The 14,486-nt window shown below is 43.6% G+C and overlaps 1 protein-coding gene across 1 annotated transcript in view; it reads left to right on the top strand.

Moving 5' to 3' along the window:
- The window catches only part of Pde11a (phosphodiesterase 11A), a 352,151-nt gene that overhangs the window by 278,504 nt on the left and 59,161 nt on the right, over positions 1-14,486 (top strand). The window contains exons 13-15 of the mRNA XM_036186349.1: positions 491-600; positions 9,224-9,314; positions 12,621-12,721. Coding sequence (XP_036042242.1) covers positions 491-600; positions 9,224-9,314; positions 12,621-12,721 — 302 coding nt within the window. The remainder of the gene's footprint in view (positions 1-490; positions 601-9,223; positions 9,315-12,620; positions 12,722-14,486) is intronic.

Below are 14,486 nucleotides of genomic sequence, written 5' to 3'. Positions count from 1 at the left end.
TGTAAGATGATTCTAGGGTGTCACCATGCACCAATCTGAGTACTTCTCTTCCACTTACTATAGAGGAAGGTTTTATTGTGTTTGCTGACTCTCTTTGAGTAGCAGCCAGGGGCCAGAGTTTTCCAGTTTTGAGGGTCCCTTCATCTCCCCCCACTTCCAAGTGCAATGCTTATTGTACTGTGTACAATGGCAAAACACACTTTACCCTGAGTCTTTCCCACACTGTCGGGGTGGAGAACACACTCTCCTCTCTACAGAAAGGAATGAAGCTGACAGAACTGTGTCTTGATGTGACAACTAGCGAGTCCCTCACTATGGGGACCTTAGGCTAAGCAAATGACCACTCAACGTACTGTCATCAAAGAGGGTGACAGTTAATCATTTCCTTAAACGGTGTGGGCATGAAACCAGCTGATGGTTGCTCAGATGACTGAGTTTCCCTGGCCTCCCTGCCCCTGGCACTGACTTGCCATTGTCCCCTTCTTCCCAGACTGCTGGGTTTCAAGAGATTCTGACCGAGGTGGAGATTTTAGCGGTGATTGTGGGATGCCTGTGTCATGACCTCGACCACAGAGGAACCAACAATGCCTTCCAAGCTAAGTAAGTGTTCTAATTGTCGTGATTTTAATGCATTTGCCTTTCTGTTCAGAGCCAAAGGTGACCAGTGCTAAAGAGTAAAGCATTAATTTCTGGCATCAGAGGCCAAGGCCACGCAGGCTTGGGCATGCATGTCATGGGGCCCATCCATCTTTATAATTCCCTATTCTTCTTTTAATTGCAAATTCGCCCTTCACGTCATGCTTGTTGATTTGCCCTGTCTCTGCTGACCTCAGTCAGAGAGTACAGCTTGGGTTTGCAGAGTCCTATTCTCTTCCTCTCAGCCTATTTGCCTCTGTGGCATGACAAGCTGCTTGGACCTGCTACTCTCAAATCTGGTTTTGAGATGATTAGAATAAAAACAGGCTCAGGAAGATTAATGAAGCAAAGAGTGTTTTGCTCTTCCCATCCCTATTCCCAATGGAAGATGGGAAACAGACAAAGGAGTCGCATAAACATAGGGATGGGTAAGCCACTGTCTGCCCTGCACCTAAGTCACGTGGATAGACCAATCTGTTCCCAGATAAGTTGTAGTGGTCAAGAAAGCTACTGGTTGGTGACTCACAGTGTGGCAAGGGCCACAGAACTTACGCATGTTATAATTCCAGGTGTCAGGACTCTCGCAATGAGGTCAAGTTTTAATGTTCTTTGAACTAGCCATCTGCTAAGCTGGTCAGAGGCCCTAGAGAGATGTTTTGAATGGGAAGGGAACAAGGAAGAAGAGCTTCTATAGAGAAGCGGGACAGATTTCTCAGAACAGGCAGAGAGCTCTGCTAGCTGAAACTCCAACAACCCATTGTGTGTCTACTGGTTCTCTCAGCTTGTCGCTGCTTTCCATCCCCTGAGCCAGACCTTGACGTCTTGATCTGGTCTAGCAAACCATGTTGATCCTGTGCCCTTTCCTCCATCCTTCATCCTCTAGCTCCCCACTTGAAGTGTCTCTCCTCAATACCCAGAATCCCTTGACCCTCTTAAACTTTCCGTCACATCCAGTCTGTAAAAATGCAGCCTTGCTTCAGTCTCACAATTCAATTTCCTGCTACCTTGCCTAGACTTGTCACAGCCCTGGGAGAAAACATCCCAGTTGTGCAAGCTGGAGACACAGTAGGCAGACATCCTCTCAACTCAGCTGCATGCTCAGGACTCCATGTCAATGTTTCTGCATACTCCACCAGCTCAGCCTGCATTGCTCCGAGCAGTTATGTACCACTCGTGTTCTGTTTTCCTAAGCTCCACTGCCTCCCCACACCGCTCTGCAGATCACCTTGCCTCCTACTTCTCTGAGAAAATTGAGGCCATCAATCGAGAACTCTCTCAATTTCCTCCCCTGCCACCTACACACTTATCTATCCCGCCCCATCCTTTCCTCTTTGCCTCCTCTCTCAGTGAAAATGCTGTCTTTCCCATGGCTGAGGCTAATCCCTCCACCTCTGCTCTGGAGCTTTCCTGCCTCTCTCCTCCAGGACCTTTCTCTATCGATCTGCCCCCGCTCCTGTATCTCTGTCTCCCTGTCTGTGGGTGTTCTGCACCTAATTAACATGAACAATTCTGCCCTATCCTGAAACATCCACCTGCACCCCCACTTGTCTTTTTAGTGACTGTTCTGTTTCCTTCTTTCCTTCCGAGGCAAGCTTCTTGGAAAAGCTTGTGTTGGTTATCTAAGCTTCCTCCAACCCCTGCCTTTGCACAGGGATTTCAATCCCCTCTCATTAGACAAGCTTCCCTCAGTGACCCCCTTCCCAAAGCTGTTGTGCCCCCTTTTCATGCCCTCTATTCGTGTCCCTGCTTTCCATGGATCATATTTCCTTACTGCCTCGTTCCTGAACTTCTCTTCATCTTTTCCTCCCAAAAGATGTATATCTACCAAAAGGCCTCTCTCTCTCCTTGTCTCTCCCGTTCCTCTTCTGCTGAGCCTCCACCCATCCTGAGCTCTAGCTGCATTTCTCAGGGCCAGGATTCTCAAGCACTTATCTACAGATACTCCTCCCAGCGGCCGGAAGCGCCTCCTACTTGACGTTCCGGAGTCCTCTGAGTCTCAGCCTCCGCCTTCATTCGTGTCCCTCTTTCTCTGGCTCAGTACAGACTTGTCCATCATTCATCCCAGACAGAAGAGCCTTGCAGTCAGTGGGGCCCTGCCAACTCACCTCTTTCTAGGGTCTCTCGTGCTCTGTCCCACTCCGGAAAAATGTCCTTCTGCTCCTTTGTCCACAGCTCCTCTGAACACATCACTTCCGGGGTTCTACACTGATGCTCACTCCTCTTATCATTGTTTCTCGCGTTCATTACCCCCTGGCAATGTCTCTTGACCTGCCTCCATTCCAGTTGCTGACTTTCACATGTATCCCCTCTTCTTCTTTAAGACTTGTGACCCAGCAGTGCCAGGAACATAATCAACACACAGGAAATGTTGGCTGAATTAATGAATAATGACTGGATGGATTGTATTTTAATCTATCTTCTCAGTAGAGTTTCTTGATTTGTTTTTAATACGTGTAGCCTTTTACAGATGCAGATGATGATACATAGCCTTAAAATGCACAGGTTTGATGCTGTGGTAAAAGCCTGAAGCATGTTCATGGGCATGCCATGTGCTCCTTTTGATAGTTCCTTATTTAAAATTTGTTTGACTGTCCTTTTTTTTTTTTTTTTTCAAGATTCCTCTTTTCCCTACCAATGTGTACTGTCAGTGTATTTCCCCCTAGGAGCCTCTCCCCAACCCCCTACCATATTACCAATGATGCAAAAAGAAGAGCTAACTGGTTAGAACTGTGTCTGTAAACCAGGAGTAAACTCCCTGTGTGTCATTTTCAAGAGTGACGGTGCCCGATGGCACCATGTACCAGAATACCACTAACCTTCCCAGCCAGTCTGTGCATCACACTGAGTGGGGAAGCTCTTCTTGACATCTGCCCCTCAGTGGGTTAGACCAAGAGTCCACCCCTGATCAGAGCTGGACCAATAAGATGTTGCTGTGCATGCCTGTGACATTGCATCAGTTAGCTGTAGAGAGCTATCTATGCTGCAGCTCCTTGTAGTCTCGGGACTGATGTTGGGAGAAGCTATGATGTCTACATACCAAGTGGGTGAGAGAACCAGGAAGCCCAGTCTACAGGAAGGAGTGGAGGAGGAAGGTAACAGTCAGAGAGAAGTCAAAAGGAAAATGTAAATGTAGAGAAAATGAAGAAAAAAACAGACATTGAGCCAGTCTCTCCCCATTACTTTTCCTACTTCAGGGGAACTCAGTCTTTCTCCTGACCCAGTCAGGGGCTCCTATGACATTTAATCAGGACTTTTCCTGATGAAGCTCATTTTCTTCATTTTTGTTTCTTGCAAATACCAATCCCCAAGACAAGGAAAGTGATCATTTGTCTTTTGACTCTACTGAGCCCTTGCCCTATGTTCTGCAGATAGTTTTGTCTCCGTTTTACAGCTTGTCCAAATTCATCCACCAAAATGAAGTGTAATGGCAATTGGACCTGAGATCTCTGACTGCAAAAACCAGTCTTTAAGTACTGCAACAAGGTTATCCTTGGTTTGGTGACATCTGTCTTGGACATTGACATTGGTCTTTCAGTTTGTTGGCCATCTTGCCAGATAAGCTTTAGAAAACTAAAATATATCCTGACAGCCAGCAACTCCGAATGTAGAGCTTGTAGAACTGAGCTGAACCTTGGCCATCCATATCTTTCAATGTCTTAATCTTGCAAAAATGGAAATTAATTTCCCTAAATCTTAGGTTGGTTGTTTGGGGCTGAACAACTTTAGGTAAGTAATAAGTCCAGACTTCTCTGAATCCTCAACTTTAGCTAAATAATAAGGGTAAGTAATAAGTTCTCTGTATCCTCCAGCCCCACTATCATCTCTCCATGCTCTAAGATGGTAGAGTGTTTGCTCAAACCAAGTCATCTTGCACCCAGTTTCCCAGCTTATAGATGCCCATCAGCCCTGCTACTACCCAGTGAAGTCACGTTTGGGTTCACACCACATAATGCCAGCTTGACCTCAGTTTGACATTTGATTCCATCTGACAGTGAGTGTCAGAGAGACTTTTAACACAGTTGTTCAGTGATTAGAATAAGATTTACCCAGCGAGTGTACCATTGTTTAAAATCCCTAGGAAGAAACCTGAAACATTTTCTCCTCCGTTCTTCAACAGTGGAGTGTTTTCTGTGTTCAAGGCCTTGTGCTAGGCATTCTGGGAGAAAGAGAAAGTGCAGCAGACAAACCCCTTTCTTAAGCTTTGCATGGTCTAATCCAGCCTTTCAGATGATTTGCCAACAGAACTTCTACGCCACAGTTATTATGTGGCGAAGCATAGGCTACCTTTTGTCATATATAGGCTATAAAAAAAAAAAGGAGACTTTTAGCAAGGGACAAATTAATATATAAAATGCAAAATGCCTCTACAGTAAAAAAGTGTGACTTTAGAGCACAATTTGATTTATATTCTTAGCCTTTCTGATAAGTGAACCTTTGCATTTTCATACTTTATCCTTAATTTTTAAGTATTGGAGCGCGTGCAGTGCATGATCAATAGGTAAAGAAGCCACCAATACCACAGTGCTCTGAAATTGCTCTTCTCTCTTTTCTCTAGGGACAGCATTGCCCACTCATCCCCCTCTCTATTACAGCTGCCCCTGATGATTAAATATCAGTACGGCACAGCTTGTAGTCTATTCTCCTAGGAGAGTCCTTCTATTCATTTCTAGTATAATCTCTTACACTCATTTCTTGGGAATGAAAACCCATCTTGTCGCTTTCGGCCAGGTCCCAGAAGTGAAATACTGGGGCACATTAATCTGCCCTGACAGCCTAATCCCATTCCTCACCACCTCCCAGCAATTTCCAGCTTCCTAATTACCTTTCATAGTTTGCCTTTTTAAAGTTTCCTTGAAGCCATGGCTGCACACTGCCATTAGCTCTTTTTCTCAAAGAATATGCATAGCCAGGATATGAGGAAGGTGTACTTTGGTATGCATGGACTTTGGGTGTCTACACGAAGCAATGATATCTGTAGAAACAGAATTGTCCCTTTTACATTTCAGTACATTTCTGCTCTATGTACTGCCAGCCTAAAAATCAAAGACTTTGGCATTTGGGTTGATCCAAGCAATAATGCACATCAGGAAAATTCCATTTATGAATTACCATGCTTCCTCTCTTCCCATACACCCTGTATATACACACATACGCATATAAATACATATGATCGTATTTCCGCAGCTACAGGGTATGTGCCCAAAGTCACTCATATGATGGATCTATTTACCATATACAATCAAAATGAGATGCAGCATTAAAGTCAGTCTTCTCATATGACTGAAGAAAGGTTTGTTCATTTAAAAAGTGGGAGTATATATCCATACTGTGTTTTACATCAAAGATGTGAGCGCTTTAGGAAATGGCTTTATGATCAGTTAAGACTGCATATCATGCCCTTCCAGTAGCACCCCAGTATTTACATGTCAATGCCACTGAGGAAACCTACAATAAGTAGTTTGAACTTTTAAAGTTATTTGACATTGGAACCCTTTTTACTTCCGCTTGTCATATCTTTTGGCATTTCTAGTTAGCAATAGTCTGTGGAATGTTCATTGACAAAGTTTATCCTGACAGACCAAATTTTTTAAACTGTTTTGTTTAAACTGGCTTTTGCTCTCGGTGTTCCTCTGACATCCACAGTATGTGAGTACACACGAACATGGCAGACAGAATTCCTGGTGAGCTTGGCGCTGCCAGGCTGATAGTCTTAGAAATACTGGTAGGAACCACATACAATTGTACAAATCAGAGGTCTGTGTGAAACGGAAGTATTTCTTCAGTGACTTTACTGAAGTTAGTACCAGCTCCATTCTCTGGATGCTGACTAAGATGGCTCCTTACCTCCAAGAAGCTGAGTGTTTTAGTACAGGACCGGTCAGAGAAAGCATTCTACAGAAATCTGGGGGAGTGTGAGCTTCCTGAAGGTAGAACCCATGAATTACACATCTGTATTTCATGTGCCTGGGACCTGACAAAATAAATAGTCATCAGTGCTTGTTGGCTACATTAATGATAGGTACATGTATCCGTGCAGATGTGAGTGAATGAATGAACCCCAGTGTCTTCCTGCACCGAAACCACATGAGTATGGTTCAATTCCAAAATTTACATATTTTCTGTACTTGAATTCTGCACTGAATGAATGTCAGATGGAATTACAGAAAGGGACAAATAGAGAGTCTAATTATAAGAGCCTGACCCTCCTGCTGGAGCCCAGCAATTCTGAAGCCACATGAACAAGGGGAGGAAAAATGTATAGTAAAGCAATCACCAGAGTGCCCACCACAGTGTCCTCTTGCTGAGGAAGGAAGAGCCCCTTCTCCATCCTGGAGGAAGAAAACACTAAGTGACCTGTGAGCATCTAGCTAGCTTACCTCTTGCAGGGTGAAAACCAACAGGATTAAAGAGAGATTAGATGTTCCTCCTCCAACCAGCCACTCTATTCTCAGGACTTGTGAGCGGAGAGAACCAGAACAAGCTGGCTTATGGGAACAAAAGGGGATCGGAGCCCGGGTTAACAGCTGTGCTTCTGAATTGTGTTCTGAGAGCGCTCCTTTCATTGGTGGCCAGCAGCTTTGTGAAAATGGAGACTCAAATATCAGAAATGTGTGTTACACTTTTTATTCCCACTGTAATGAGAAGCTTACAAATTAAGATTCAAACCTAGACCCGATACTAGCTGGCTGTGTGACCTTATAAAATCTGCATACCTTCTCTGAGCCTCTGTTTCTTTTGGTGTAAAGTGAGAAAATAATACCTGTTTTGTAGTTGTTATCACGACTCAATGGAGCTATGCATCAAGTGGTTAGCGTGGTCCCCAGTACGTGGTATGCACTTACTGATGGTGTCTATTATTAGCAGTAATGTAATCATTATAAAATATATTACACATATATTTAAAAATATCTGGCACACGTATTTAAAATATATAATATATTGTATATAAATACATGTGATAAAATTATATATAGTATAATATATAAATATTATAAAATATGCTGATATATATATTACATTCAGCCTTCCTAATTTAGCCATAATCTCTCCACACAGCACCATGGGCAAGTAATTTTAAGCACCTACTCCATGCCAGGCACACAGAAGCTCAACATCCAAGTCAAAGTCATGCTGTGTGCATCTGCCACAGAAATGAATTCTCTGTAAAACAAATGGCAACTGGCCTTAAATGTTAACCCACCGGTAAGATGAGCCTGAACTCTGTCCACTTATTAGATGATGTAATAAACTTAGGAAGACTTAAGGAAATAACCCATGCCTGACTAAAATCTAGTTCCCTCCTTCATTAACCCTCTTGATGACAAGCTCTCCTCAACCTAACCTTGCTGCTACCCCAGTATACAGTAGTTCTGAGTCTCTCTAAGGATCATAGGTCCTCGGTACCCCTGAAACTGATGACGGCCTTGGGTTGCCTCACACTAGAGGTGCAAGACAGCTTGGGATGGAAATCCTTCTTGTGTATAGGTGCAACATTTTATTCTTTCACTGGCAGGACAGTCTACAAGATGTCAATCTCCATCATTTGCAAGTTAAAGCCAAACTGTCCTTTCAATACCCACAAGCTTCCTGCAGTAAGCCAGCAAAAAACACCAGGACCTGGATGAATCCTCAACGGAGTCCTAAAATGGTTCTTTGATTCCCTAATATGCTGGAATTCCAATGCCAAAGAAATAGTTGGAGGTGAACTCTTGGAAAACTCTAAAATAAATACTTTACTGAACTGGCATTGTTGAGGAATGGGATGTCTTATGTAAGTGAAATTTACAGATAACTCAAAGGAATCCCCTTCAGGTATTTTATTCATTTAAAATGGAAATGTCCAAGTGTGTTTTAATTATCTATTAATAATTAATATAGACTCCTATCTACTCCCTATCTGGCACTATGGCAGGCACTTTCAAACATTTTGTTTTAGCCTCATAAACAACAGATGAGGCAGATGAAGAAACTGAGCCTGAAAGTCAAGTAATTGCCCAAGGCTACTTACTGAAGGAAGAGCTGTGACTTCAGGTCCAAGGCACTCTCTCGTCTTCTACACAAAGACATGGAGGTTGACCTTGGGGGTGAAGAGACACTCACCAACAGAAGGTTGTTAAAATGTATGTAGAGTAGATAACGAGGATTATGGAATATTCTCAAAGTCTTTTCTGGTGGAGAGTCGGGAACATCTGATAGGAGAAAGTTTCTGTACATAGAAGATTTGTAAGGTTCATGAAGCCTACATGGATCACAAAGGCAAAAGTTATAACACACACACACACACACAGAGGATCTGTACTGTTGCTACATGTTTTACTTTTGCTCAGAATCACATCTTGTCTCTTGCCACTTTGCAAACTTCATAAAGACAAGGACTGCACCTTGTTAACCATTTATCACCCACAGCATCCAGCCCAACACATAAAGTTCTTGAAAAGTTCGCTTAAGAGATGAGCAAACTCCATAGCAGTTACCTAGAATACATTTGCTCATGGGCCACCGCCAAAAGCAGTGTAAACCAAAGAGCTGGTGTGGGAAACAGTCAAGGTGAAGGGTCCTGCCTACTCAGCCTTCTGTTCTCTTTCAGGAGTGACTCTGCACTGGCCCAGCTCTATGGGACATCAGCAACTTTAGAGCATCACCACTTCAACCATGCTGTGATGATCCTTCAGAGTGAGGTGAGACCTGCTCCACTTCTCCCCTCCACAGAAGGCCAACCACATGATTCCCACATGCTGCTGTGCCGTGGATGGATCCAAAGAAGTGGGAGGCCGTGTTTAAGTTAAACTCAGACCCTGGCACCGTTTGTGAACCTCTCACATGCCAAAGACCTTGCTCCAGGTCTTCCTGAGCTAGTTCACTTGGCTCTGCTGGAGGTTTTGCAGGATCACTTACGGAGTACCAGGTGGAGGGTGCCTATTGCCAGAGCATCATCTCGTCTTCCTTGAAGGATGCAGGCTACCAAGGGGAATGATTCGTGACAGAGCAGCCCAACTCTCCCATTTTGTGAGACCCAACGCCATGGGAAGAGGTGGTAGAAACAAACAGTAAGAGTGAGCTCTGACAGTGAAATTGAGAAGCCCATAAAAGATGAAAGAACTGAATGTTTTGGTAGGACTGCATTTGAAAGTGAGAGACAGCTACTAACCCCAAGGGCAGGGCTAAGACTTAGAAGGCATTGGAATGTTGACTTGTCCCTTTCTGCAGAGAAAAACAGAAACCACTCACTGACTCTGGTTGCAACAGCTGAGTTCTTAACTTGCCAGGAAGAATCTGTTTAATTTTCTGAAGGCATACAGACCTTTTTTTTTTTTTTTTTTTTTTTGGCTAGGAAGGGATCATCTGTCCCCTGTTATTTATTTGTAAGCTCTCTGGCTATGTCATTAATTATTATTATTATCGTCATTAAGGCCCTGCTTTGCTGGAATGGCATCATTAAATATGGAGGGCTTTTTTTTTCCTCTAGACTATCTTGAGGAAACATGTCTTTTGTAATATCACCAAAGCCTTCAACCTCATAACAGAGACCCACCGCTTTAGAGCCTGAACGTGGGCTAGGGCAAGGCAGTTACCAGACGTACTGTGTTTTCATTTAGGAGTAAAGCTCCTAAGTAAGGGCCTTGGGAACTGGCAGAGCCAGCTTCCTGTCGCCTATGGCTCTGGGATATGAAAGCCACATGTTAGCCAAGAGCTGGGGAGGAGGTAGGGACGGTGGGTGCTTTTGTTAAGCTTGTCTTTTCTCTGCTGGTGAGGGTGATGAGTCCCTGCCTCTAACCCAAGAAAGCCACCTTTGCAATCATGGGGATCATAAGCAGTTCAGCTCCCTTAGGTTCGTGTCTTCTAACCATTACACGTTGGTCAGCCTCCATTCCAGTTTCTTCTGAGGGATAATGGCCAGTGAAAATGGCAGCAGGCCATAAACCCCAGGTCCCACTCCATTCTGCCGCCAGGAAGGCAGATGTCACCCGTTTCCAGTCTACAGAGGCCAGAGGACCTGCAGAAGTTCGCCTCAGACCTTTCTTTCTCTACGCCTGAGTTCCCCATCCATGCCGTACTCGCTGGTTCCTTAAAACCTAATCTCCCACAATATTGAAGCGCTGTTCAAGGCTAATTTGCATAGTCAATAATGCGTTGATACAAACTAACTTTTATAAGTTAAAGCTGATTTGGCAGGCTTTGTATTCCCCAAGAGCAGTACTATTTACCATGCCCTTTAAAAGCAGTGAAAGGCATGTCACAAAATAACCAGCACCCTCAAGTGCAGGTAAGCTCTCCTGTCTGAACGCACACTTGCACTTAGGCCTGCTCCTAAGGCTGTCTCGCTTCCCTTGGGGGATGCTGGATGTGCTGCTGGACCCAGGTGATCATTTTCCCAAAAGCTGTGAACTACTTTTTCCCAAGTTCCAGAATACTTGCTTGTAACTATCCCAGGAGTTGATGCTCAGGCAAAATAGAAGGAAAAAATCCTGTGCAAAATCATGGTCCAGCTTCCCTTGAATTCTTTGTCCTCTTCACCGCTGAATTAAAGGCCTAGAAGAGTGCATTTGAAAATTACTATTAATATTGGACTTGGTCCCAGGTAAAATCAACATCCTATAGTCAAAAGGGGGAGGGTTCACACAGTGAGATAAATCAGTTCAGCAAAGCGGATTATCACCTGGCACTTGATTAAAATAAAATTGCTAATTGATATTCTGGTTCCCAGGATAAATTAATTTACCTCTCGTGGAGAATAGTTTATTCTTGAGAAATCATTGCCCTTGCCTTCCACACCATCTTCTGGCTCTCAGTCCTAGGTTCAGATTGATCCAGTTCCAAGGCCACATGCTTTTGAGTTCGTATTTCATACTAAGAGAAGCAGACAAAAGAAGTCTTGACTTAGCAAGCACATGAAGTAAAACCCTTCACGTTGCTGAAAGGTTTCCCACCTTACTAACAACAAGCATTGGAGCTTCTAAGTGAGTCTTCTTCTAGAGGGAACAAGAATGGTCTCCAGTAGCATGGAGGTAAAGTTGTATTGCAGCTTTTGCTTGGTAGAAGTCATCATTAGAGTTCCACTGCAGGCAGACAATGGCTTCTTCATCCTAGCTGGTGAGCGATTACCTGGTGTTGGGAATTTAAACCAGCACATGCTTTATCAAAGGAGCCTGACAGTTCAGGATTCCTCACTGCAGCAGGGAGCTCGATCTTTGAGTGGCATCTCCTGTGCATTGAAGGTTGTTAGCTACATCTCTGACCTCTCCCATTAAAGATATTAAAGGTTAGTAGTGTCCCAGCCATTCGTGACCATTCAAAATGTCTCTATTTGCTCTCAGAGCTTCCATTGTCTAAATCTCCCCCATTAAGAAACAATAGTCTAATGACCTTTGCTCTTCCTCAACGTCACCATAGCAAGTATTTCTAGAATGCCAGCTAAGTCTTTATTGGTAAAGTAGTATTTCTTTGGAGATGCACTTCTCCACTGTGTACTTCTATATCTATAATAACACAAATTCATACATTATCAGAGTTCCTGTCCACACTGAAAAGATAATGAAGTGCTCCTTGGTGGACCCCCTGAGTGACTCTCTTTCTGGCTTTGCTGTTTGCCAGAATGTCTGTTTGTATCTGTAAAACTTTTATTAAGCTTTGGGCTGGAGAAAGGGCCCTCAGTTAAGAGCATCTGCTACTCTTTCAGAGGACCTGAGTTCTGTTTCCAGCGCCCGAGTCAGGTACCTCATGACCACCTGTATCTCCAGCTTGAGATGATCTGATGGCTGCTTCTAGTCTCAGTGAGCACCTGCATACATTTACATGGATCCACACATCAATGCATACATACACACACATAGTAACAAAAATGAACCTAGAAAAAAATGAAAAATTTTACTAAACTTTAAATTTTGTTCATGCTCTGATCTTTTTCTAAAATACAGGAAAAAACATACAGTCACCAACTACAGGCTTAATGGTGTGTTTTGTGACTTTCTACCTTCTCAATACAGGGTCACAACATCTTTGCTAATTTGTCCTCCAAGGAATACAGTGACCTCATGCAGCTTCTGAAGCAGTCGATTCTAGCCACAGACCTCACGCTGTACTTTGAGTAGGTATTGGAACTTAGTCTGTTTAACAAATGATACTAACACTCCATCTTTAATTAATTTCTGGGTCCATATTGAATGTTGCATATTATTCCAGCATTGCTATCAGTGTTTCCCTTATCTAAGTGAAGTTCATTAAGATGATGTATACACTCCAAGGATTCAGGGCTATAGTGACAAGTTTGAAATCTTTCTTACGATTGATGAGCCTTCTTTGGATTGCATGAGTCTGAGGCTAAGTGCTGCCTACAACAGCTGTTTCCAAGTATTATCTATTTCTGTAATGGCGTTGGTGGTGATGATGAACAATATTCATGGATGGAAGGGTGACCAGAAACTTAAGCCTGTACTCCTTACCCCTTTCCCCAAGTTATACTTTGAACAGCAGAGTCTGCCCCAATTTCTACCAAAATTGTTCTGTCAGTGGCCACCAAAGACTTCTGGGCTTTCCTAGCTTTCTTGACAGAAAGGCTTACTGATGCTTTGCTGCCAGTTTCTACTCTTTACTTCCCCAACACCCGAGAGTATTTCTTCTCCTGTTCCAGATCCTCTGTAGGTTTCTAATCCTTCCTTCCTTTACAAGTCCCCACTGAGACTGTCTTCCTGACCGCCTGTCTGTGTTACCTTGACATAGGTTACCTCCAGCTGGGAAGATCTGAAATGCTTCATTATCACTCCCCTGCGTTGTAGACTCTTGCCCCCGACTCAGCCTTCAAGAAAACCTTAAACTTAGCTTGACTGACAAAATCCTTCCTTATTACCCCTCTATATTTTTCATTTTTTTAAAGATTTTATTTATTTATTTATTTATTTATTTGTTTATTTGTTTGTTTTTCAGGACAGGGTTTCTCTGTGTAGTTTTGGTGCCTCTCCTGGATCTCACTCTGTAACCCAGGCTGGCCTTGAACTCACAGAGATCTGCCTGGCTCTGCCTCCCCAGTGCTGGGATTAAAAGCGTGCGCCACTGCTGCCCAGCAAGATTTTATTTTTTTTAATTGCATGTATATATAGGGGGGTCTTGTGGACATGAGTGTTGTGCCCATGGACACCAGGAAAGGAGGTCAGATTCTCTGGACCTGGAGTTACAGGCAGTTGTGAGCCACCAAATGTGGGTGCTGGAAACTAACTCGGGTCTTCTGCATGAACAGTGCACTCTGAACCACTGAGGCATTTCTCTGGCCCACCTTTTTTCCTTGCATTATTATTTTTCATTTCTCCCTTATAGCATCTGTCTGCTTTTGGCCATACCTGACTACATACTATCCTTTGAAACAATGCCATGTCCCTGATACTACAGCCCTATCGTCATTCCTACATAGAATCCTATCCCCACCCTCTGTCTGAAATGACCCATCCTCCAGTTTCATCTCGTCTACCACTTTCCCTTTCAAGTCAAGTAAGTTGACACTGCGTTATAATTAGGTTCAATGGTCGGAAATAGAAAACCTAAAGCAGCAATTTCTCTATTGCATAAAAGAAGTACAGAGCCCCACAGTCTGCTGGTGGTGTGGTAGCTAATGAAGTCCTCATGGACCGAGGTTTCTCCTGTCTTCCTATGATATCACTTTCCACCTCTTAGAGACAATTGCTCAAGTCCCAGCACTGCTGCCCACCTTCAAGCCAATAAGAAGATGGGATAAGGAAGGAAGCAAGAGGAAACACAGGCCATCTTCCAAGGTGTTCTGCAAGTCATCACTTAATACTTCCACTTACATTTCACTAGTCAAAATTTGGTTTTGTGGCTATTTCTAGTATCAAGGAATGTTG

The sequence above is a fragment of the Onychomys torridus genome, chromosome 4 (assembly GCF_903995425.1).
Source record: "Onychomys torridus chromosome 4, mOncTor1.1, whole genome shotgun sequence".
Classification (NCBI taxonomy): domain Eukaryota; kingdom Metazoa; phylum Chordata; class Mammalia; order Rodentia; family Cricetidae; genus Onychomys; species Onychomys torridus.
Note: the sequence above shows the minus strand (reverse complement) of the source record. Positions and strands in the feature narration are given on the sequence as shown.